The sequence below is a fragment of the Cupressus sempervirens genome, chromosome 5 (assembly GCF_028749045.1).
Source record: "Cupressus sempervirens isolate cs-2001-9-10 chromosome 5, ASM2874904v1, whole genome shotgun sequence".
Classification (NCBI taxonomy): domain Eukaryota; kingdom Viridiplantae; phylum Streptophyta; class Pinopsida; order Cupressales; family Cupressaceae; genus Cupressus; species Cupressus sempervirens.
This window is the reverse complement of record NC_143122.1, coordinates 180,469,399-180,495,733: the sequence shown is the minus strand read 5'-3', so window position 1 is coordinate 180,495,733 and position 26,335 is coordinate 180,469,399. Positions and strand designations below refer to the sequence as shown.

At 35.5% G+C, this 26,335-nt stretch overlaps 1 protein-coding gene across 1 annotated transcript; it reads right to left on the bottom strand.

Annotated features, from left to right (window-relative positions):
• Positions 1-1,354: 1,354 nt before the first annotated feature.
• On the bottom strand, positions 1,355-25,952 carry LOC149555005 (putative protein phosphatase 2C 45). Its single transcript, XM_089829035.1, has 8 exons — positions 25,623-25,952; positions 18,540-18,667; positions 18,235-18,333; positions 17,937-18,095; positions 2,332-2,418; positions 2,079-2,170; positions 1,832-1,906; positions 1,355-1,723 (listed from the first exon to the last, which is right to left on the bottom strand). Exons 1-8 carry the CDS (start codon positions 25,850-25,852, stop codon positions 1,580-1,582), a joined length of 1,014 nt encoding a protein of 337 aa, XP_089685161.1. The 5' UTR covers positions 25,853-25,952; the 3' UTR covers positions 1,355-1,579.
• Between the last annotated feature and the right edge of the window lie 383 nt (positions 25,953-26,335).

Sequence of the window (26,335 nt, the reverse complement as noted above, 5' to 3'; positions counted from 1 at the left end):
TGTTTTGTGAATGGTATCTTGTGCAACCTGATGCACTGATAAGGAAACGAGCATCACAGATTGTAAGGCAGCCTGAATTTCTTTTGATAAGATTTCAATGAATCTTGCAAAGCCTGATACACTTGATATGAAAACTGTGTCACGGATTAAAAGGCAACAGATATTTTAAAGATGTTTTCCGTAGTGTGGAATCTGATTTCCACTAGGATATGCACTTGATATGAAAACTGGGCGTCACAGATTAAAAGGCAACAGATATTCTAAAGAGGTTTTTCAAGGTGTGGAATCTGATATCCGCTAGGATATCAGAAAGGTGCCTTCAAGCCTTCAGTCATCCCTTCCCGTCTTAGAAAAGAGTATCCTACTAGTGAAAGTTCTGCTTATGAAATCTGTTAATAAAAGTCATAATAAATTGAGTGGCTTCTGATTTAAGATTTGTGTGCAAATTTTTATTGTCCGCGTTTTGGATCTTAAATTCTGATGGTGGCTCATGGAGTGATTCAAAACGTTGATCAAATTTACCACACAATCTAAACCAGAAGCTACTCAATTTATTTAAATGGATTAAGGAAACACTGACCAATCATGACAGTCATTCTAAAGCTTGTTTTCATGCAAATGACAAACCGACGACAACGTTTCACTTCGCAAATCAACAGCAACTCCTTACATGTGAAAGACATCCCCACTTCAGTTTCAGGAAAATATATCAATTTTAGATGGACCCTCGATAAAGACTTCCCACCAACCAAATGCCGAATAGATGCTCCTACAAAGAAATTAAAGAGTTTGCAGATTTCTGGATTAAACTGCGAAAGAAATATTTCTGCATCTTTTAAAAGGGAAATTTGCACCGACTTGGTCAAGATAATGGTTTGCATAAGCAAAAGGAACCAATCTGCATAGTTATGTCAGGTTCTGATATTTAGTCATATAACCAAGCAGATAACCTCTTGGTCACAAATTAAACCCATCTATTTTTCTAGATGATTAGATGAACTATTAATTTTTTGGACTACAAATCTGAAAAAAAAGAAAAGCCAGTGTCCTAAATTCAATGGTTATAATCTTAAGAGAAATTCAATATTTGGTTCAATAAATACAAATTATAACCTTATACAACTGCAAGTTAAAGATACAAAGCAAGTTGCAGGGTAGAGAGGAGCATAAATACAAAGGTTATATAAAAACAGTTCTGATAATCAATAAAAAGTCACAGCAAGTTAGATCTCCAATTGGAAAACCTAAATAAGCGATAAGGAAATAAGGATCAATTATCAAATACCAAGAGGTAAGCTAAAAATGAGTAACTGCTAGAATCTCCCAGCAGTTGGTGGAAAGGGCAAAATCCAAATTAATGTAAGTGCAAAAAATTACTCAATTGCATATTCATTACTTAGTACATATAAACAAAAATATGGAGCTGAAATGCCCTTACTGGCATAGAAGTCTAATTTAATAAACATATGGAGGAGTCCTTTAAAACATGCACAGCTCTTAATCACAGTGCAATCTGTCCTGCAGCCACCTCGAATAAAATAACTCATTATAAGATGTGACAAAACCATCTGAAATTCTATCAAGGCAAATCATCTTTGCCATGATTAAACCGCACCACAACACAAGTAATATTGTCAGCACTTCCCTTGTTGAAAGCGGTTTCAGTCAGTTTCCTTGCAGCAGCTTCTGGATCTTCAATTGATTTCACGAGTGAAACTGCCTCCTACATGTCAGGCAAGAAAAGTCAACTACATAAGACAATCACTTTAGAAATAAAATTAATAAATAAATAATCACTAACAGAACACAATACAAGTCAGAAGAAACCAACATCATTTGATACTACATCCCACAGCCCATCACTTGCAATCACCAGACAGTCCACATCATCTTTAATGATTTCTTCCTGGCAATTCCAAATATGCTAATCAGTACCATGTGCACATGGCACATGGTATATACCATGCGCAATAATGTAAAGTAATTGAAATTATCAAATAATGTTTCTTCAACTTAAATTTCATTTTTGGATCCAGCTGCAAATGCATTTAATATTTGGATAAAATAATGCATTTTACCTGTATTTCAGGTTCTGCAACAACAAAGCGTTTAAGCAACCGATTACCAAAAGCACGAGAGACAGCCAGCACACCTCCCACTCTCCATGTGCCTGGAAGGAAACTAAACCGTGGGTATTAAGCCACCCTGAGCATGGAAGGATCTCTATTTTCTTATGATGCCCAAACTGTTTTCATTAAGTAAAATTGCTCTCCAAAATATTAATTCGACACTTATATAAGTTCCATTGAGAAGGGAAGACATTACTATTACCAGCCCACATAACATTGCCTCCAGCTTGCTCAATACGCTGGCGTTCATCACTCCTATTTGGTTTATGGTCTTCAGAAAGCGCAACAGCTGTGATTTAATTTTTCAAGGGGCTCGTTAGTTACACAAATTTACCATCTGAACCAAGAAAATGAGCCAGAAAAATAAGCTCCTCTGCTATTCTCTTAGTTATATAAATAACTGTCTTTCCAACTAGAAAGAATTCAATTTAAGGACTTCTTTATGTAGTCAAACTTTTATTCGTTTAGAAATCAAAAGAGAAGCTAAATCACAAGATACAAAAAATACACAGAATAATTGAAAACTAGAATAGCTATCTAAAATGAATCTATCTAAAAGATGGCAAGATATCAATTATGTAACAGATAATTTCTTTTTTGATAATTAAAAGAGGTTTCTATTGGGGTCCTGGTCCTTGAAAAGAGACAAACAAAGACAAGAAAAAAAGGCTGAAACAGACAAAAAAATTACAGGCCAGCACAAATAGCTAAATAAGCATAGGAAGTCTAAGAAGCACAAGACTTCGAATACAAACTAAACCACAAAACATCAAACCAGATAGAGATTTAATAGTCCACAACACAATCAACAGAGAACAAAAGGAAACACCCCACCTTACGACTAACATCCCAACTGCCAACATCACGAGCACCATCCAGGAAACCCTTTCCAGGCAGCCTTGCCACAAATATTATCCATATAGTTAAATATTAGGCCTTCCTTACAGTCATCCAGCTGTTAACATTTCACTTAATGAACTATCAACACGCACTTGAAGGGCCAGCCCAAAATCATGTGTTCTAGCTACGGGAGAGAGAAAGGGCCAATGTCCCCCAGCTTCCACCAAAAATGGATGACAAGCAAACTCTTGACCACCAACCTCAAGTTGAGACAGATGTGCCTAACTTTTCCAGCTGATGGTCGATAGCTAATAATGTTCAAATCCCCTTTCATTATCCATTGTTTAGGGCCTTCTTTAACCTCCAGAAAAACATCTGCTTCTGCAAACCCTGCCAGAGACAAGTCATCATTATCACGTAAAAAGAAGTGCACCACCTGGTTCTTTATCTCCAGTTAGCACACCTCAGATTTTTCAACAAATCCTGCAGAAAAGTCAATCTAGAATGTATGTGCATTGCTTTGAAAGCTGGTTGCTATGGCTAGCTTAAGGATTATAAGGAACCTTAGGGATATACTTGAGCAGGTTGAGAAAGAATGCATCCAGTCATTAAAATATATGATACAGGTTAGACACTGAGCCCTGTAAAAGGGTTCCATAGGTTTGCTAGAAACCCTAAGCTAGCCATAGTAACCAGCTTCGAAAGTGATGCACAGACAAACTCCACACAAATACCCAACAGACCTGAAGTAGGAAAAAGCAAATAAGTTAATAACAAAACCCTCAAAAGGGGCAAATCGCCCAGTAAAGCTTGCCAAATAGCCTTTCCAAGAGCTGGCATCGCAGAGAGAGAGCATACCCACAAATTAGGCTACAGCACCCTCAGCAAGCCACACATTGGAAGCCATCGAAAGGATTACAATAATAAACAAAGAACATTGTGGCCAACACTATCTCATAAATAGGAAAACTGGGTTAATTTCAATTTTTTCAAACACAATACCATCATATACCTAAAAACAAAATACCGTCAACTTTCCAGACTTATAACAAATTAAACAGAGGGGAGCCAAGATCAAAGCCAAGTCCCCAATCACTCACTGACCAATGCCAAAAATGAGGATTGATCAACCCACTTTTTGGCTAGAACATCAGCTACCTTATTACCATCTAGAAGTTGTTAATAGGATGATATCATAAAAATGATTTGTTGTATTTTCCTAAATCCTATGATAATAGATGATTGATCAGGGATCAGAGATCGGATCAATATAATCAGATGAACACATACAAATCACAGAGCCTTCTCACAATAGATATCTGCATTGTGAAGCGCAGAAATAAAGATATACAAATCAATTGAATTACAAGAAAATATATATTTCTGTCAAAAAATCCAGATAACTGTGTCGAAGACAATTCCAATCTATTCTGAGTATACTGTATGTGGCCATTCTATTTTCTTCGAGGCTTTAGCTGGTGTCACCGGACGTTGAATGCAACAATATTGCTGACATCAGATGGCTAGCATGCCTGTAATCTGGAAAGTGATTGTTGTTCCAAACAACGCGGCCACAGATATAGGCAATGGCCCAATCCATTGTTGATATCAAGCGTTGAAATAGTTACACTGTGATTCGTTAGTTTGATCTCCCCCAAGGCTTGGCCTATAAGTGATACTGTTGTTCAGATATATTGCTTATATGCTGTGTTTAATCCCTTGCAATCAGCTTAGATATCAATTAACAATAACCAAGAGTTTTGTCACTTTTAACTATATAATCAATCCATCCGCAAAACAAAGGCAATTGCAATCCAATGAATATCAATCTTGGTTTGAGATAAACAGGGTCACTAATGTGTCACACCTCAAATGTTTGTAATCAAAGGAGAATCTGCCAGTTGTCTAAGTTCTTAACATTTCAGGCACTGTAACTCTTCAATGAATAATTAGATTGATATTAACCCCAGAATTACAATTTTGCCTCAATGGCAAACACCCAAGGAGAGTTTAAACTCAATTTTGATGGAGCTTCAACAGGGAATCCAGGCAGAGCAGGCATTTGTTGTAATATCCATAACTCAGAAGGCATGGAGATAGCAAAGTTAGCGAGATATATAGGAATAGAAACTAATAACTGGGTGGAATTAACGGCTCTAGTTGAAGGATTAGAACTATGTAAAACTATTGGTTGTAAGAATGTAGAGATTGAAGAAGATTCTGCAATTATAATAAATGCTATAAGGAAAGGATCCCTCATTAATTGGAGACTGGACTCAATTTTATCTAGAGCCCTCTCACTATGCCAGAACTTTGACAAGATCACAATCAATCATATCTATTGAGAGGGCAATCAAAGAGTGGATGAATTAGCCAATATAGGTATAGAATAAGGTCAAACATAAGAAGTCAAAATTTCAATATGGGAATCCATATAAATAATGGTTTAGATTTTTTAGAATTTCAACCATAATTTACATCTCATTATTCCGAGGAAGATTCTGGGATCTTTCTTTAGCTTTTACCTACTGCGTGCATTTCACATCCCAAGACAATATGATTGGATAGACAGATTTGTTGTGGAAGATGGTGGCAGAGCCTGGGAAAATGAGTTTGAGTTGAAATTGGAGGTTATGGACTATTCCAGTTTGGATTTGATAGACATTCAGAATGATGGGGTCTCTTTCCTCTGCATCACCCCCCCCCCCCCCCCATTTTATGCTAGTAGAGTAACATAGGTTTGTTTATGTAACTAAGCCAGTAAAACATCCTTTGGTGTAACAAAACTAAGTTGCACGGGTACCTCTCCCCACCCCCAGCCCCACCCATCCACACCAGGAAAAGTTCAAACATATTCGCAGTTGTGGTCCAATTCGGACTTGGTTCGACCAAGGTATTGTTTTTGCCTTGCGGGTTCGATCGGGTTTGAACTGGGTTCGAAGCCAGGCGAACTAGCACCAAAAAGTTCGAACTAGCACCAAAAAGTTCGAACCAGCAGCAAAATGGGCCCCACAGACGGCTGGAAAATGCCTTTGGGGCAAAAATTAAATATATTTTGGCGTCCAGAACCCTATAAGTTTTTATGAATTGCTTTTGGCGGCCTCTCATTGTCATTTTATGTTTCCAAAGGAGGTATTTTGTCAAATATTTTGAATTTTTGATGTTGAAGTTGATTGAACTATATGATGGTATGATCACTATGATTACAAGTTTAACTATTTATGGTACTATGCTACATTCTAATTTTAACTCATGCTACATAAATATGTGTACATATATATATATATATATATATATATATGTTTTTGTACTAATGAACCCAAACCCCTTCCCAAAATTTTGACGAGCTTGTGAACCAGTTCTCAAAGTTCGAACCGAACCTGAACCAGCAACTTAGTAATAAAATGATAATCATTGTTGCTTAAGATATGTTTTCTCAGATGAGAAATGACTACTTCCCTCTATTTGATGTATTTTCTAATATATATATATATATAATTATAATTATAATTTTTACATGTTTTTGTACTAACGAACCCAAACCCCTTTTCAAGATTTTGACGAACTTGCGAACCGGTTCTCGAATTCCGAACCCTGGAACCGAACCCAAACCGGCAACTTAGTAATAAAATGCTAATCATATTGCTTAATATATGTTTTCTCAAATGAGAAATGACTACTTCCCTCTATTTGATGTATTTTCTAATAATTTAGATGTATATTTTATTTTTGCTTAAGAAAATGCTTCTCACTTTGCATTTCATTACTGTGCCCTTTAATTATTTCGTAACTTTCCAGAGCTTTATCCTTAACATAAGTGCAAAATATAGTGTTTAGATAATATACGGTGTTAAAGTTTGTAGTTACAATAGAGATCTTTATCTCTACTCTCATAAAATGGAAATATATTTGTTATGATCATTATGGTCACCTTTAATTGAAAGAGACATTGTGAGAATATTTAAATCAATATTATATAAAAAGACATCTGTCATACATCATGCGAAGAGGCATGCATATGGAAATATGGAGTGTTAAATATTTGGAAATATGTAGGGTTGTGTATTTGGAACTCGAAGCGGCCTTCGGGTAATATAAAGAGTCTAAATTGAATCTATTTACATGATTGCTTGGTGTATTGTAATGCAATCAAGTGAAAGCCTTGTAGTCTCATTTTTATTATCAATAAAAGCGATATTTTTTCTGGAGTAGCTGGGTTTTTCCCATCAAGTGGAAGAGTTTTCCCAGGATACATGTATCACATTTTGTGCCTTGTTTATTCTTTTCTTTGTTGTTCTTTATCTAATTTTTCTAGGCAAAACATTAACATAGTATCAGAGCTAGCTTAGATAACAGCAATAAAAGGAGTCTCTCTTGTTCATTAGTTTGCTATGAGTATTTTGCAGGCATATGTGTATGTAGTGAATTAATAGTTTCAAGATAGTTCTTTACCTGTGATGTTCATCTCTGATTGTTGGCAAGTTCCTATTGGTTATTGCTAAGACACCGTGCAACATCTCGTTTCCTTTCATGTTTGCTGTTTGAAGATTTAGATTTATTTATTTTCTGAAAATCTGAATGTTTGCTGTTTACATTCTCTTATTTTCATATGATTTCTTTTTCACTGGAAATTTCCATAGTTCATACTCTGGCTTGGCATCAGTTATGTTCGCATTTAAATTGTTCACCATTTTGAGATTTTGTATTTATCACTGTGCCATACTTGGTTAATTCTCCATCATTCAATATTGGTGCTAATTCAACAGGTGTGCTGCCGTTCATGGTAACATTTATTTGATGTGATGTTTCTTATTCTTGGAGCGATAGTCTTTGTAACTGTTGTCTTTCTCTTGCAAAATAACTCTTTGTGTACTTGTTAACATCAAGTGATCATTTGTGGCGTTCGTTCTTTGTGATCTATCGATGTTTTGTAATTGTGGCAGCGTTTGTTTCGTAACATTAGTTCATACTTCTTTATAATCATATTGACATGGACTCAATTTCATTGCCCAATGGTGGATGGTTTGCGTAGCTTTAGAGGATAATTGTTTAGTATTATGAATTCGTCCTCTTGTTTCTATTTTATGATTCAAAAGGAATTCACATAAGAATCATGTTGTGCTTTTTAGGGGCATAGACTATTGACTATCATTGTGTAAGTTTTGATCAGTCAGTGTCAATCATTACTTGTGCACCTTCATCATTGTATGAATGTTGAGTTACACTATGTGTGTGTAGAGATTTATTTAAATAATGATATATAGGCTGGCTTCATCATAAAGATTAGGTGCTTTGGTAAGATGATGATCGGTTGAATGAAAAACCATACATAAGAAGTTTTAATGTTTAGTGTCCTCTGTGTATACTAACTTGAATTTGTGCAAAAGCTTGTGATTAGACCGGTAGGCTATTCCGTAAGGATCCTAGTTCTCACTTTCTTTTATGGTAACATCCTTAGTAACATATTTTGTTTATATGAATGCTGGATAAGGATCCTAGTTCTCACTTTCTTTTATGGTAACGTCCTTATTAACATATTTTGTTTATATGAATGCTGGGTTGCATTTTATATGTATGTGTGTTGAGAACAAACTTAAAGAGATAAGTATTCTATGATTTTCTTATCTAACTGGAAAGAGAGTATATTTTCATTTTGATCTCTATGATAAGTGCATCTTATGAGTTGTTATAAATCTCTCTTGGTTGCAGGGTGCAATGGGATAGTAAGAGATTTTGCTACATTGTTTGTAATCTTAATACTAAATTGGTGGCACATTATCTTCATTAAAAGAGGAAGATTATTTTCAAAGATAGACTATTCAGCTTCAGAGGGAGGTTACATGACAAAGGGAGATGTCCAACCCTTCATGAAGTTTGGGTGATAGTAAAGAACTTGGAATCAACGTCTTTTTATGGTGTTTAAAATTGTCCTTGCTGAGAGGGAGTATCCATTAAGAGAAGATCTCAGTGATTAATGCATTCTTCTTTGGGAGAAGTTTGAGGTGAAAGCCCTCATCCCACCCTTTGCGTGCAGGTATTGTGGACCGCCCTCTATGAGTTGACATTGTGGAAATGCATTCTTCTTTGGAAGAAGTTTGGGGTTAAAGCCCCATTCCACCCTTTGTGATTAGGTATGGTGGATTTGTTAGAAATAGGTAAATACTGAGAGGGGGGTGAATGAGTATTCTACAAAAGTTTGCCCACAAATGGATATTATTAATAACTTTATAACATGCATATTAAAGTAAATCAATAATGTGCCAATAGTCGCATCTTGTGATGGTTAAGTTGTTGAGTTGTTATCCTTGCCATCAAGGTTCAAATCTAATGGGGATGAGGTCCCCCGTTTGTGGCCTCACTGGTTCATAGCTCTAGGTCAAAAGCGTTTACCCCTCTTAACAAATTTCAAGGAAAAAAAAAAAAATCAATAATGTTGAACAGTGAATAAATCCATACGCAAAGCAAACTCATAACACCATATTTTGTTAACTAGGGAAACCCTCACCAACGGAAAACCTCAATGGGGATGGTACCCACAAAATGATCCACTAAACAAAAGAATCATACTAAGGATATTGACCCAGTTAAGAGTCTATGAAATACATATAATGTCTCGGTCCTTGTTAGAGGACTAGGCCCTGTTAAATGCCTCAACCCTGTTAAGACTTGGTAATACAATTACACATGTATGCAAGAAGAGTCCACTACCCTAACATGCAATTATACAAAATAATACCTTTATACAAAATGAGATAGATACAAAAACCTCCTTATTGTTGACTGCTATACTTTGCATATCTCTAATCTATCATCAAAATTCACATCATATAGCCTTCATATAAGCTTGCATATCATATGCATAGTTCGCATACACAACACATACTTCGCAAGACATGATTTCTTACTTATACCTTTTACTTTTACAAAACTCTGTCCAATCACCTTAGATGCTTCTACATGTTTGGTTAAATACAAAATTAGCCCATGCTAACTTAGGGTTAAAATCTAGGATGTCGTCCCTAAATAATTAAGTAATTATACATGATTTCTTACTTATACCTTTTCCTTTTACAAAACTCTGTCCAGTCAGCTTAGATGCTTCTACATGTTTGGTTAAATACAAAATTAGCCCATGCTAACTTAGGGTTAAAATCTAGGATGTCGTCCCTAAATAATTAAGTAATTATTTTGTAAACAAAATAATTCCTTATCCTGTTATTCATCTTTCACTGCTGTGCTCTATTATGCTCTGTTCACTACCTTTACTGGTAAATCTGATACATCTGACGTTGTATTGACCATAGGAAACTGCGCACTTAGACATGTCATCAAGACTATCTGTTCTACATGTCCTTAACCATGCACGTGCCAATTGTCACTGTAGACTTTGTGATATCAAAAACTATCTTTGCACTGATATTAAAATTGTCCAACACTTGACAATTTTCTATCTCTAACTGTAGGGTCTTCATCTGTACATTTTACCATCTTATCCTAAGATATGATGCCATAGATGACAACCCTTACTCATCCTACTTAGCCATATTGCCAACAGGATCACCCTCTGCAAGGAGGCATGGTGGAAATTCTTCTCTGGGAAAAAATTGAGGTGAAAGCCTTCATGACATACTCTACGAATAGGTATGGTAGATCACCTTTTGCAAGTGGGCATGGTGGAAGTCGTGTGTGCGATTCCATGACTTCAATTTTTATGTGCTTGTGAAATAACTATGGTGAATCATGTTATGCTTAGATAACATGTGTTATGTGATGTGAATCAATCATCTTTGGTTGCAGCTATGAGTGGGTGCCTTATTAAAGATCTCTCTCTTGCTAAAAGGGAGTGCTAAAGTTTGTAACTAAAATAGAGATCTTTATCTCTGCTCTTTTAAAAAGGAAATATGTTTGTTATCACTGTTATGGTCACCTTCAGCTGAAAGAGACATTTGTGAGATTATTTAAATTAATATTATATTAAATGACATATGTCATACGCCATGCAAAGAGGCATGCGTATTGAAATACAAAGTGTTGAATATTTGAAAATATTAAGGGTTGTGTATTTGGAACTTGAAGAGACCTTTGTGTAATATGAAGACTCTAAATTGAATCTATTTATATGATTGATTGGTGTATTGTAATGCAATCAAGTGAAAGCCTTGTACTCAAACATTTTTATCATCGTAAAAGAGAGATTTTTGCTGGTGTGGCTGGGTTTTTCCCTTCAAGTGGAAGAGTTTTCGCAGGATAAAAGTATTGCGTTTTGTGCCTTGTTTATTCTCTTCTTTGTTGGTATTTATCTAGATTTTTCTTGGCAAAACATTAACATACATATCCTAATCAGAGGCAAATGAGGAAAGGAGGATGAAGAACAACCTAGAATGAAGGTGGAAAATGTAACTTGGGACTAAAAGATGATTATCCAAATGCATCTATGTACTTTATGATGTATCAAGGCTTAGGCCATTCATCTATCAAAAAAACAATTCTGTTCAGATCCTGGTTCAACTTCAGATTCTGTCTGTGAATCCAACAGAAAAATTCCTTGGGTGTTGGGTTCATTTTGGGTTTGCCCAGACAAAAAACATTAAGATATATACATATATACATATACATACATAGATATATACTAAAAATATTTATAAATCTTATAAAAAAATCAATTATAAGAAATATCTATATAATAATGTATAAGTATTAATAATATGAAACTAATTAATGGGGTCTGAAAGATTAATTTTTCACGGATGCAAGAGAAGGGGTGAAATAGGAAACTCCAGAACCAGGCTGGGTGATAAACTTTGACAACACTTCTAAGGGAAACCCAAGACTAAGTGGAGCTGGTTGTGTGCTCAAGATCACAGAGGGAAATTGCTAAGCAAGAAGTCAATTCCTTTGAACAAACAATTATGCCAAATCCTGATCAGCACTTGTCGGGGTAAAATGTGAAATTAAATTGAAAATGAATAAATTACACTTGGAAAGGGGCTCATTTTTTATGGTGAACACTATTAGGCAAGAATCTACTCCCAACTGGTAATCACAATACTGGCTCATCTCAATTTGAGACTTAATAGGCAAGTTCAAAGACTTCAAAATTAGAAATGTTTTCTGGGAGGGCAATCACATGGCCGGTGAGATCTTGCCGGCAGAGTGGTACAGCAAGAATAATCTAGTGTCAGTTAAAATATTAATAAATATCAAATTATACCATAAACATATTATCAACAAGATCAATCCCAAGCAAGCAGCTCATTAATCGATGCATCAATATTCTCACCTCTTCTTTTATGGGCATATGATATCTCTTTGGAGGTGCAAAGGTGTTAAAGTTACCACAGGATGAATACCTCATAGATGTTCAACACTGCACACCCATGTTCTTTAAGTGTGCTCACCAAAAAGTAAGTATTCAATGCTTGGACAGTGCATCTTGCCCAACAATAATATAGTATTAAAAAAATGTAAATAGATCCCTGCAAACTCGACTTGGATCGCAAGCCCAATTCAGACCAGACCCACATCTAGTAACTTAGCCCACAAATTCAGCAATTTATTGACATATGAATATGGTATTTGAATAAAACATAAAGTATCTATAACTAGACTATAAGTATATAAATAATATATATTTTAATAAAACTTATTATATAATCTATCTACAATTAGTAGTTTTAAAAGGCATTTGGGTATAACAAACAAGACAGGTGAAATCCACACACCATTACAAACCCATTGTTGGTATTTTAATTGCTATTCTCCGCAAAAAGAAGAAAACCAAACATCATTGTGTTTCTTCCATGGACTCCAGAGTAACAGCATCATCTTGGCCTCACCTAACAAATTCCTACAGCCATAGTTCAAATGCAAATAAAAGTAGTCAGCCTTGACAAGGGAAAATGTCATACAAATATAATCAAGAAAATACACCTTATGTTTACTGAACCATAGTTGGAAAACTCAGACTTGGCAACAACTCACCAAGACCCCCAAAAGTTTAAGCAGGAAAAATCAGCCATTTTTATTATTTTAAAAAAAAAAAACTCGGGAAAACTGGGGAACCTAAAAAACCGTTGAAATTTAATGAGAAGATGCATCTAATAAGTTAATCAAAGAGAACACAGAAGAAACAAGCCTCTAGAATGCACAAATGCAACTGGCATTGCAAAAAATCAATTTTTTTGCCCTACATTGCTAGGCCAGCCTGTGAGTGGTTGTTTTCTGCTGTTCCGCAAGTTTTTTAAAAGAACTTTTGCCTCCCGCCGAGTAAATCCTTTCTGCAAGTTTTTTGGCGAAAAACTCACCGAGCTCAAAAACTCGGCAAGTGTTGGAAACTTGCTGATTACTCTCTGATTATTCCGACTATAGACTGAACTACTATCAGCTGATGTGATTACAAGAATAGACAATCTGAAAAAAAAATCTACAAAGGGACACATTGTTAGCTTCCCTTGATAGTTCCAAGGGTGCTTGTTCAAGGACAAATATTTCACACATAAACACCAACAATGGAAAGGTTTACAGACCAGGGAATGACAAGCAAGCCTATCTCTAGATGGATGGGTCAACTCCCTTCCTATTCTAATCCAGCTCTAACTAAAGAGGAAAACACAAAGAAATCCTTAAAAGTAAAATTAATAAAATACAAAAAACATGAAAGACAATAAGCCTAAAATAGGCATCCCTTCACTATCGGGTCAGAGCTTTGCCAATTGTAATGCAATAGTTAACAAGGCAGCATCATTTGCTCCACTAACAAGTCAAGGCTTCACATCACCAGGCAACCACATACAACACAAACGTGCATCAGACCTGACAAACCATACACAGATACACATCAGAACAGCAGGAGTAAAAACCTCATACTTTGCTTACTTTCAAGATACTGCACATCTGCATATATGTGAAGGGTGAGCCACCTGGACTCATACAAAGAGCTCAATCTAGAGCCAGATAACAGGAATGACGGTAGAATACACAGCCCAGTCTTAGGTACTATAAGCATAATCCTGCATACAATCCAACTTCGAACAAAAAACCAACAGCACGGACCTCTAGTAAATGATCCTACTGCTTTACATTTGAAATGTCTGAGAAATATCTAGAAATGGACGAGAGAAGAGGGAAAGGAGAGAAAAAAGGGGGGGCTACGAGCCACTTTAGATGACTTGACCTGCATTTAAATTTCAAGTTTGTCAGCCTGCTGGAGTTCCCTTTTATGTTTGTAGCTATCGCATTTTTTAAAATCATATTTTGTGGTTTATATAATTTCCCTTTCCAATGGTTCTGAGGTGAACATATAATAAATATTTCACCCTACCAAAATTAAAATATTCTCATTCACAACCTTTTGCTTGTATGAAATTACTTACTTGCCCTGTGAAATTCATTTAACTGCAGGATTTACATTGAGAAATATTATTCCCACATATTCCATTAACTCCTAGCCACCTTTTAGAGATAATATTTCCACTTTGACATTTGATTGCAAAACATTTCTTCCTCTTGTTTTCACTTGTGCAGCATTGTCTTGCTTGCCCCCTTTATACTTGCTCTTGCTATATTAAAACTTAATATCGAACTTAATTTTCTCTTGTTATATTCCTGCTCACTTTCATATTTGAATTCACCTACCAACTCTTCAAATATTGAAGTCCTAGATTTATTAAAGCCTTTTCCATTTCATAGCTTTCGGCTTTTAAAAACAGATTTTTGGATTAAAATGTAGTTTCAGATTGAAGCATCACCCTTGTAGACCTCAAATCTCTTGGTGGTCTATGACAGATGCACCAAGGAGCCCAAAGAAGTGGATTGAGCATTATAATGTTTCTCGGGCAAATATGTAATTGCGAAGATTAAAATATACCAACACTTGTCAACTCACCTTCCATGGACCAACAGTGGGACTTTCCTTCATTCTTCTTCACTATCCTTTCTGAACCCATGCAAATTGTTGATTGGGCATGATCAGAGAATGCAGATTAAATCTCAAATACAATGGCATTTTACTTTATATCTCTCACATAAGCTTTGGTGCGCCCCAATGATTACTCTTAGCCGATAGCAAGAATGCTTTATCGTTCATTTTTGCCTTTTACTCAAACTCTTACTAAGTCTTCCACGCATCAATTGTATTTTCCTTCACTTCTCTTGTGGAAGCATAAATTTAATTTTTCACCTTTTGAAACGGTTTATAATACTAAAACATCCCAAAACATTTAAAATCCCCAGGAGCCATAGGATGGATCAGTTAACGTAGCTCAGACTTTTATACTTGTTTTAAACACTTCTGCTTCTTTAAATTTATTTCCAGTACAACTCCCACACCATAGCTCAAGCTGATCTTCATACCTCCATGTTAATTTCCAAAATGTTTAATGCTCTGTTTCTCTTGTTGTTTTTTACTTTCTGCCCTTCTCATTCTTGGCACCATGATTTGAGGAAAAATGAGCCTCATTATGCTGCTCGTGCCCAGCACATTTTATTAAATTTGATTCTACCTTTATTAGCTCGTACAAGGAATAGGGCTTCCACCACAATCATAACTTGACCATATTATCTTTTGTTTGTTTGTTAAATTTTGCCGGGTACCTCTTGTTTGCAGTTATAAACTCCAAATAATGGTAATCAATGAGTATTTTGAGCCTTCCCTGGCTTGCATCCATTTCTTTGTGCAGGAATTCTATTGATATACACTTCTAAGATGATGCACATGCACCTCTCTTTTGCAGTTCTAAACTCCAACTAATGGTAGTCAATGAGTATTTTGAGCCTTCCTTGGCTTGCATCCATTTCTTTCCACAAGCCTTAATTCTATTGATTTATGCTTCTAATATGGTGCACAAGGTCTATCACATGTCCCATTGGATCGCCCTGATGCTGGACCTTAAAATGGCATGCCATATCCTTTAACACCAAATCATCTGTACAATGCCATCTAGCCTTCATAGAATTACTGTTTGTGCCAAGACTATTGCAAGCCATTGATATTTATTATTTTTAAGCAAATGAAAATATCTCTGAATTCAAATCTTTTTCTCCATCCACAGATGAGTCAAAAAAATCTCTCTGCAATCCTTCAATTCATGATAAACTGAGATAAAATGATATGTATTAGTTGCACAACAAGCATTAGCATTTGAATCAATTATCATTCAATGTCCATGCCAGTATTGCAAATATCTGTGCTATCGCAACAAGCTCCATATATCGCATATCTGTAACCGCAGAGATATATCATGACTGGTGGTAACTGCAGCGATATAATCGCCATTAAAATCATCAATGCTATTTTATTGTTTGCGCAGCCACTTTTATGTGGAAAACTCATGAAATCACATACATTAAATCTGTAAAAATCAGCAAAAAAACAATAAAGCCTGTGCCAAGTTTGACTTGGGGATTATTCATTCATTCATTTGGCACCGCAATGGTGAAGTTTTTGGAGCAAAAATACCTGTGGAGAAGAAATGCGTGGAGATGGTCACCAAAGTTTACCAAAACTTATTTTGATATCATCACTTGAAGATTCATCTGAACAAAACACTCTGCAAATATTTAGCAGCCAGTGTTCACGGTTTTTTTTTTTATTATTATTTTCTTCGACTTGTCAAAGATTTATTTCATGGACTTGAACAGGAATTGGGCTATGGGCTGTTTTGAAAATAATACACCAAAAACGAACATAACTATGTCTGTAGTTTCAAATTTCAATATATAGTTTAGCCATACACAGACACACACACACACACACAAACACATACACGTAGAGAGAGAGAGAGAGAGACATGAAAACAATATAATAATGTCATTTTTTATATATAAATCTTCTTGCAGATTTATATTATTATATTATTATAGAACATGAATATTTATAATGGAGCAAGAAGAAGAATATATCAAGATATGTGGCAAACTTCATGTTTCTCAATATATTAAACACCATCTAATTGGAAGTATTTATCTGTCACAAATAATAGGGATAAAATATAAAGAGAAATATTTTATAATTTTGTGTATTTTCAGAAGTTTGATAAATTTGCAAATTTATTGCCGTATTTTCCCCCAAGCTTGACTATTGAGTTTTAAAAAAAAATGAGGCTGCCAAGTTATTTCCAAGTCCAATATTTTCAACTACGGTCCATGCAATGGGAATAGATTGCAATTTGGATTCCTTCCACAAAGATATTTGATCTTCAGTTATATAGTTTAACAATGATTATGAACTTGAAGTGAATAGGGAGAAAAGAAATGATGTAATGCATACTCATTATCATTATGAGATAACTTACATATTAGGATATGAATTGTAGAAATTTCTATACAAAATACAGATGCAACTAACCCGAAATTAAAAATGAATTTAAGTTATTAGAACTCAAGCTAGTGTATGGTTTGATCCATAAAGTGCCCTGCCAAACAATGAATGAAAAGGGGCAAGCTCCATTTTTTAAGAAAGTGAAACCCACAAAGAAAAATAAGTCCATATCTTAGTCAATAGTTTCACATTCATTTTTAAGACAAAAACTACAACCAGCCTGCATATATATGCATATACTCATTTCTATTGCATAGACCAAAGTCTGAAGACAAAACTTCACATACTAGAATCGAACTATTCCAAATTCTCACCAACTGCATTATCCTCTTACTGTGCCTCAACATTCAAGGCATAAACCATGCTAAGCAACTTCGTGCACACAAGGACCACAAGGAGTTGTTATCCAAAATGACAAGCTACAGTAAATGTAGATGGAAGTAAAGACAGAAAATTAACAAGATATGATGAATATAAATTATGCATAGAACCCATGGATATTCATATTGGCTTTGACTTCAGCAGGATAATATCAACAAGCATGGCACAAGTCAATAAATAGTATTTCTCCATGTCAGAGAACCATGTGCTACATTTGTGAGATGCAATCCAACAGACATCTAATATGGGAAGCAGAACGGTGTAATCACCTTCACCAGCCTTCATTATTACCGCTCGTGAATCTCCCACATTGGCAACATAAAGACGGTCCCCTACTAGGACAGCAGTTGAAGCAGTTGAGCCATCATCTCTGTACATACTACTCTCTTCCTTTAAGAATTCAGAATCAGTTTGCTGATATGTTTCAGCTGCAATTTTAGAGGTGAAAAAGCTTACAAATGAGGATCTACAATAAATAATGTTGATTTTTCTAAAATATTTAGTTGTAAGAAGCCATTTGCAAATGAACGCACTTATAGCTATCTGGTGTCAGAAATCTGCACGCACTTAAAGCCAGCTTGGTGTCTGTAGCGAATTGGGGGTGCTTTATCAAATTGTCGAAAAGATGATGCTTCAAATATTCAGCAGCACGAGAACCTCCATGACCTGAAAAGAGAAAAAGGAGTAAGACTCTAACAGTGCATGAAGATGAGAGATTAGAAGCCTCATATACATATGAAAGAAAGCTATTGGGCATTTGACCTAGCACATTAACTTTTTATTAAAAGGAAAAGCTTGTACAATAGAAATTTGAACAAGAAGTCAGCTAAACTCAGAATAAAAGAAATAAAGTGAAGAAGCAAGAAACCTACCATCAAACACGCCAAATAAGCCAACCATCTGATCATCTACCTTCGAAATTTTAGCATCATAGAAATCCTCCATTGTTGCTCTCTTTCCCTGGAAGCTAGAATATCCGAAGGTAATTCGCCTATCTTCACTGAAAATTTAAATACCAAGACATTTAGTTGACAAGCATATTAACAAACAAACAACAACAAGATTCAAAAACAAAAATATAGCTCTAAAAATACAACCAAAAGGAGTATGACAGTTTTTGAACTAATGCTCATTTCAACATTTTTAGCAAAGAACATGTTAAAGCAATGATGACTGATTTTTGTCCCTTTTCTCTAAAACTTGAAATGCTAAAACTTAATGACATTTGCACACTGCTACTTTTCAACTAAAGATGCCCTTATGTATAGATTCCATTCTAATCGCTTTCAATTTGTGAAATGGTGTTATTTCAATCATCTAATTGATGTTATAGCAGATTAACTATGCAAGGTCTAAATGCCAACTTTTCAACATTGTCATCACAAAAAAAATATTTGACAGGCATAGGTATCCTTCAAGATTTTCATTTTTTTTGCCTGCATGACATTGGAAGGGTGAGAATAAAGTAATGTGCTGACTGGTCATGTCCTCATTTGACAACACTAGAAAACTTTTAGCACCCAATTCAATAGACCAAACCTTTTTATTGTTTATGCAGAGCTAAACTCGCAAGATTTAACATTTTTGATGTCCTAAACCTTGCCAACTTGACATAAATTTTACAAGTACAGACTAGCAATTCATGGACCGACTCAGGCATGAGAACCTTTTGGGCTGAGACCCAATTTGGTAAATAAAACCCTTTTGACTTTAAAGCAGGTGTGAGACTGTTTATTTTTGACAGTTTATGGTATCTTAAAGATTCTGGCTTGATGTTTGAGCAAGTGCAGCCACCTCAAATTGAATGGAACAAGTATGTGCCTGTACCATCCTAAACTATAAGCACCTATAATTAGATGCTCAATTAGGCCCCATTTTAGTGTTCTCAAGTTTTCATGTCTGATATGCTTGATCCAACTCTGCTTCTCTTCTGACATCTACTCCACAATCTCTACCCCTGGACCAAACTTTAAAACATTTTAGGGGGAATAGGTTGTCTTCTGACATCTATTGCCCTTTATTTGCCCCGAAGTTCAAATCAAGAGCCCGTCTCATTGGTTAAGTGGGAAATCTTAAATACTGTCAATGTCCTACAAGTTTTGAGCTATGAAACATTGTAAGAGTTATATAAACAACCTATCTCTCCTCATTTTAGTAACCATGATCAAGATTTTAAGAGCTATTGTCAAAATCTAAGTTGGCATTCAAGCATACAAGCATTCTCAAGCAAGATTTCAAGCATCCAAGGCATTCTTTAAAGACAATCTTCTCCATTGTAGCAAGCTTCTCTCCCCACAAAGACGAAATAGAGGAGAATCTCAATCAAGTAAGAAGATCGTTGTCTATCCCCATTCATTGATTCATTCTTCAAAGTAAGAGTCAATCAAGCATAACAATATTGAAGAGTATTTGCACATGTTTGCATTTGCAATGGGCATCTCTGATTCTTCCTACATTCCAAAATTGAACAACTGCATACAACATACAAGAAATTACAAGCATCTTCAAAGATATGACGACCTCAAAGTTCATTTATGAACGTATAAGTATTGACATTGTAATCTTAATATCTACTTTACATTTACAAGCTTCCCTATCATGCATATTTCATTTCTATTTTAATGTTCAATTCCTCAATTGGGGATTAATTAAGGTAAACCTCCTTTTGCACAACATTTTCCATGTTTTTTGTATGCGGATACATGTGGTGATTGCACCAGATTGGATCTGGAAAATTTGGAACCTTAAAAATAGTTTACTACTGAAAATAGTTGAAAGTGCAAGGATTAGGTCAGACCAAACGACCTAGTCCCAAGATCAAGTTGACCCAAGCAACCTAGCCCCTTCAAAACAACTTATAATCGATTCTACAAGTTAGTTACATCCTCTAGACACCATTTCTAGCATAAGTGCTATCTGATTTTGGTCAATATGTGCATCCAAAACTTGTCTTTCCTCCTTTTTAAACCTCTATCTTGCATAATTCAATCACATTCTCCTAACCAAATTCTCACATTTACAAATGAAGGATCAGCGCAACTTCTTAGCACTTGAGTCTTACTTGGGCCTAGCAGGTCATCTTTCTTCCAACATAACTAAGGATTGGTTAGGTGTTGTATTAAGGAACCACTCTAGAAACCCTTAATGCCATCCTAATCACATTTCTTTATTTTACATTTAGTGACCCCAACACATGACATTTGTATTCTGATTTTTTGTCTAGATCTTATGCATTCCACTTATGATATAATGTCCTTTATGTTCCCTAGGAATGTTGGTGATACAAACATACCTACTAATGACATTCCCACTCTTCTCAAGATGAAGTTGAAACCTTAAGAGTGCCTTCTATCAAACTGCAAAATCTTTCGCATGATTTTGGAAAATTTGTACAATGGTTATGTCAAGAGCATCTTTCCATGCTAGAAGTTGAATGCCAATGATGAGAAAGGTATTGATTATTGTGTGTTTATCCCGTTTTATTAATGACAATATTTAACCTATCAAAGATTGTGCTCAAGATCTTGGTCTAACAATGATGTTAAAGCTCCTATTCCCATTCCTACTTCATTACCTAGTGCTCCATCAATTTCCAATGTTAATCCTACACTTATTAATCTTGAACGTATCCTTAACCTCATTTCTCCTCCTACAACTATTCCATGTGTTTCCCAACCATCATTCATGCCTACTTACAATAATGTGTCAGTTTCATATTCCAATACCCTTTTTAACACTTGCTCCCATTAAGCAAATTGATCTTTCCAAGCAAACATCTAGATACTTTGATCACAAAGTCTTTTGTCAACCCAGTAATGATACTAAGTGTTTCCATCTAAAAATGATTATCCAAGACCTTAGTTATTCTAATGCTATATCTATTGAGGGTGTTAAGGATCACGAAAGCAAAATTGGTTCCCCCTCCTAAACAAAATTTGCAAATCTATACCAATACCTTAGCTTCCCATTCTACCAATACAATTGAGTCTACCCATTCCTTACCTTCCTCTTCAACCAATGTTGTCGAGTCTCTCAAACCCATGACTATTGTGGATTCTAATCATGCGTGTATTAAGGCCAATGATGTTATACACCTTATCAATGAATCCAAACCCAATCCCAAGCTAAAACTCATGTCTTGCATTACATTTGATCTTAGGGAGACAATTAAAGCTCTTGATGGTCCTCTTTGTATTGTTGTGAATATTAATGGCCTTCCCTCCTGTAGAGTTCTTATCAATCCTACTTCTATGGTGAATGTTATAACTAAAGAACATCTTTTCACAAAACACCTCCATAAAAGCTCCTTTGACAAATCAATGTGATAATTTAAGCCATTCATGATTTCACTTGTCCCACCCATGGTTTCATTACCTTTCTTGTCGAAGTTAGTAAGAAATCCTTAAATGTCACCTTTGTTGTCATCCTTAAATCGCTTTGTTGTGGGGGGGCATATACTCATCTCGTTGTTGTGCATTTCGCACACACAAACGCAGCAATTAAATTTGTTGCTTTGATGGCCTTGTAAGACGATGCTTTCCTTGGATTCATCCTACCATTACATAACTTGCCCTATCCATTATTCAAAAGATTCCTTTAGAGATTATGCTTTCCATACATCTAATCCTTCCTTTGGATGCCTTTTGGAGACAATGCTTTTCTTAGAATTAATCCTCCTATGGTGGATTTCCTTATGGACAATGCTTTTCTTGAATATCATTTTTAATGGGATGTCTAGCATCGCACAGATTGCTAGACTAGCATTCCATCTTTGAATTGATCTTTCTCTCTTTGCATGGTCATAGTAAGTCAAAACCTTTCCAAACTAGTTGGTCATGTCTCTTTTCTCTCTTTCTAGAGTGTTGCTTCTTTTTGAATTGGTTTTGGATCTGATAAAGGCATGTCACTTGGGGGCTTGGTGTCTCCTAGACCTTGATGAAAAAAAATCTAATGCTTTGATCTACTTTATCATGCTTGTAAGGTAATCTCATACCCGCACTATAATGAGGGTTGCATGTACCATTCTAAATTGTAAGCACCTATAATTAGATCCTCAATTAGGTCCCATTTTAACATTCACAGGTTTTCATGTTTATTATGCTTGATCCAACTCCATACAGCTTAGCGTTTCAATATCTTCTCTACAACCTCTACCCCTGGAACAAATTTCAACATTTTGAGCCTTTATTTGCCCCAAAACTCAAATTGGGGCCCTGTCTCATCAGTTAAAAGGGAAATTTTAAATCATGCCATATTTCATTAAGTTGAGCTCTAAAATGTTGTGACAGATATATAAACATCCTATCTCTCCTCATTTTGGTAACCATGATCTAAATTTCAAACCACTCTCAAGATTTCCAAAGCTATTGTCAAGATCTAAGTTGGTATTCAAGCATGCAAGCATTCTATAGCAAGATTTCAAGCATCCAAGGCACTCTTCTTCAAAGGCATTCTATTCTAAAAAGCTCATAATTTGCTTTTGGATATATAAAGCAATGTAACGAGATAATCATATGACATAGTCCAAGATGATAGCATGGGATCAGATACACTTCGCTTGATTAGCATGTAGCAAGCATTGGTAGCTTACTAATTCAGTATTGTATTAATTTTTTTTGAGCTATCCTAAATATAAAAATGTAGCAAGCTTCTCTCTCTTGTTAAGGCCAAGTAGAGGAGATAATCAATCAAGCAAGAAGATCCTTTGTCCATCAACATTCATTGATCCGCAGTTCAAGGCAAGAGTAAATCAAAATATAACAACATTGATGATTTTTATGAAGTATTTGCAAGAACCAAAAACAACATAAAGCAATTACAAGGATCTTTATAGATATTTTTACCTTAACATTTGTCTACGAAGGTATAAGCATTTACATTGTAGATCTAATATCTAAATTACATTTAAAAGCTTTCCTTTAATGCATGTTTCATTTCTATTTCACGGTTGATTCCTAAAATGGGGTTTGACTAAGGCGAACCCTTTCTACACAATATTTTCCTTGGATTTTGTGTGGGAGTACACGAGGTGCTTACAGCAAACTGGAACTGAAAGTTCATTACATTGTGAATAGTCTACAATTGTAAATAGTCAAAAGTGCCAGGAATAGATCATCCCAGGCGACCTAGTCCTAAAGCATATTAGCCCAAGCAGCCTAGTCCCTCCAGGACAACTTCAAATTGATTCTTCAGGTTAGCTACATCTTCTGGAACCTATTTTTGGCATATGTACTAAGCTATCTGAGTTTTGTCAAACTATGAATCCTAGAACTTATGTGAACTCCTTTCTAACCCTTTATCTTTCAATGTTCAATCACATTCTCCTAATCAATTCCCCAATTACAAACAAAGGATCACTACACCTGCTTTGCGATTGAGTCTTAATTGGCCCTAGTGGCTTATCTTCCTTCCTACATAACTAAGGATTGGTTAGGTGTTGCATTAGGGAACCACCTTGAAACCCCTTATTTTCACCCTAACATATTCTTTTATTTTACAATACCAAGCATTCAAATTTTCACTAGCACGAGCAAGATATTAGGTATATCAAACGATTCAAACCTAATAAACATGTATAGCACTCAGAGAACAAGGCACTTGAAGATTTTTTTGTGTCCTTATTACCTCAGATTAGCATTGATACTCAAACCTCATCAACTCAAATTAATATATATAACCAATGTTTCAATTTTTCCATTTCAAAACATCAAAATGTACAACCTAGTTGAAGTTGTGATGTAATGATAAACCTAATTATTGCCTTTCAAATGTAATGGCAACCTTATCAAGGATCTAATAATAAATCAATAGATTTAAATAACTCATTGGAAAGCTTAAAACATCAATATACGTACGTGCTCATAAATATATAATAACATTTTATAGATTACATACACACATAAAATGCATGCTTGTATGTGAATACACACATGCACACATGGATATACACACACATATAAATATATAGAATATAAAAAAACAAGGGAAGCGAGGCTTTTAATCAAAATTCTTACATGGAATTATTAATCACATGTAGTTAAAATAGTCTTTCAAGTTTACCTTTAGAACACAAAAACATGTACTCAGTAAAAGATATTCGTCAGAAAAGACTACACATTTTTCGATTGAGCTTCTAAATAACTTCCATGGAGTGTGACAACGTATACATTGATAAAATACATGTTTAGCAAACCACTGATGCAAAAGCATGGTCTAAAGTTCAAAACTGAAACGGCATGGTCTACTGAAGCTGATTAATGTTTAATTTAAAATGCCTGGCCGGCCGGTGTAGTTTCCTAGCTAAGACAAATCATTTCAAGTCTTCTCTTGGAATGGGGAATCAACTACACATTCTGCGTTCGTTTTTTGAATTTCCCTTTAGAGTTTACCTCGAAATTTTGGTAATTAGCTAAAATAAGCAGAAAAAATCTCGGGAATACTGATCCCGAAGAGTTTCCCTCAGCAGTGGCTGCTTTAAAAATGGGCAACGCAGCTGAACAGAACTCTTCTGCTAGCGAAACCATAAAAACTCCGGCAGACATGCGGTGAGCTTGAGGTTATGACGAAAAGATTAAAAAAAATTTCGATCAACATTTGAAAAGATTTCACAAGTCTTTGCCCAGTACCTATAAATCCAACTAAAAAAGATCTCTCTTCAAGCGAAGCAACACGCCCAAGATCTACCAAAGAAAAAGAAAAAAAAATTGAAACTAGTTCATCCACCAAGTTTCAAAACACCGTTCCAAAATTTAGAAGATGATAAAAAACGGTGAAAATCAGAGGGCGGTGTATAACCCTATAAAGATCTAGATTTATGGGAGGATTTGCCCATGTCGGAGGAAGGAAATGAGGGTTTTCAGGTCACCGTATGATTGACTTAGCTAAACAAACGAGCGTTACTGCTACTGTCTTACAATAAAACACAATCGAAGCCAAAAAACAAGACCTAAGAGTACCTCAGTCCACCGCCGCTGATGGTACCGAAATGGTGCCTGTTCGAGGGACCATTATTATTGGTAATATTACTAGCAGTGTTGATACTGGCATTGCTACTGTTGTTTTCATTCATGATTCCACCAAAGGTCATTCTCATCATCTTAACATGACAAGGCGACCATTTCAGATCCACAAATGCAGCTCTTCTAGTTAAAGCTCGCGCCGATAAGATCCTCAAGGCCCCGTGCATCCGTCGCCTAACGATCTATCTTTCAACTTGAATGCTCGGATATAATCACTCTTTCAGGCCTGCACTAGAAGAAAATTCTGCTCTGGTCATTCCAGGTCTTGGACTCTCGTTTTGATTTTATGTTCATTTTATCTGTATTGAAATGCTCTGCATGATCTGGGCCGTCCGTGCGGGGGATGAACGGTTTGGATGAGAATTTTTACACAACCGCTTTTACATGAGGACGCCGCTGAGTACACGCACATGTCGATTGCCGTGGACTAACTTCCGTACTTGGGGAACAATTATTGCTGTGTTTAACCATAAACAAGAGCACTGGGAGCTTTGAGGGGCCTTCTTCAAAGGGTTCGAAAGTATAGTAGATATGTGGATTAACTTTGTCGAGATAATTGAATTTTAGAAATCAGATTATAAATTGTCAAAAAATATATTAATTAAATGTCTAAGGTAAGTTTATTATTAAAAAATTTTAGAAAGTTTAAG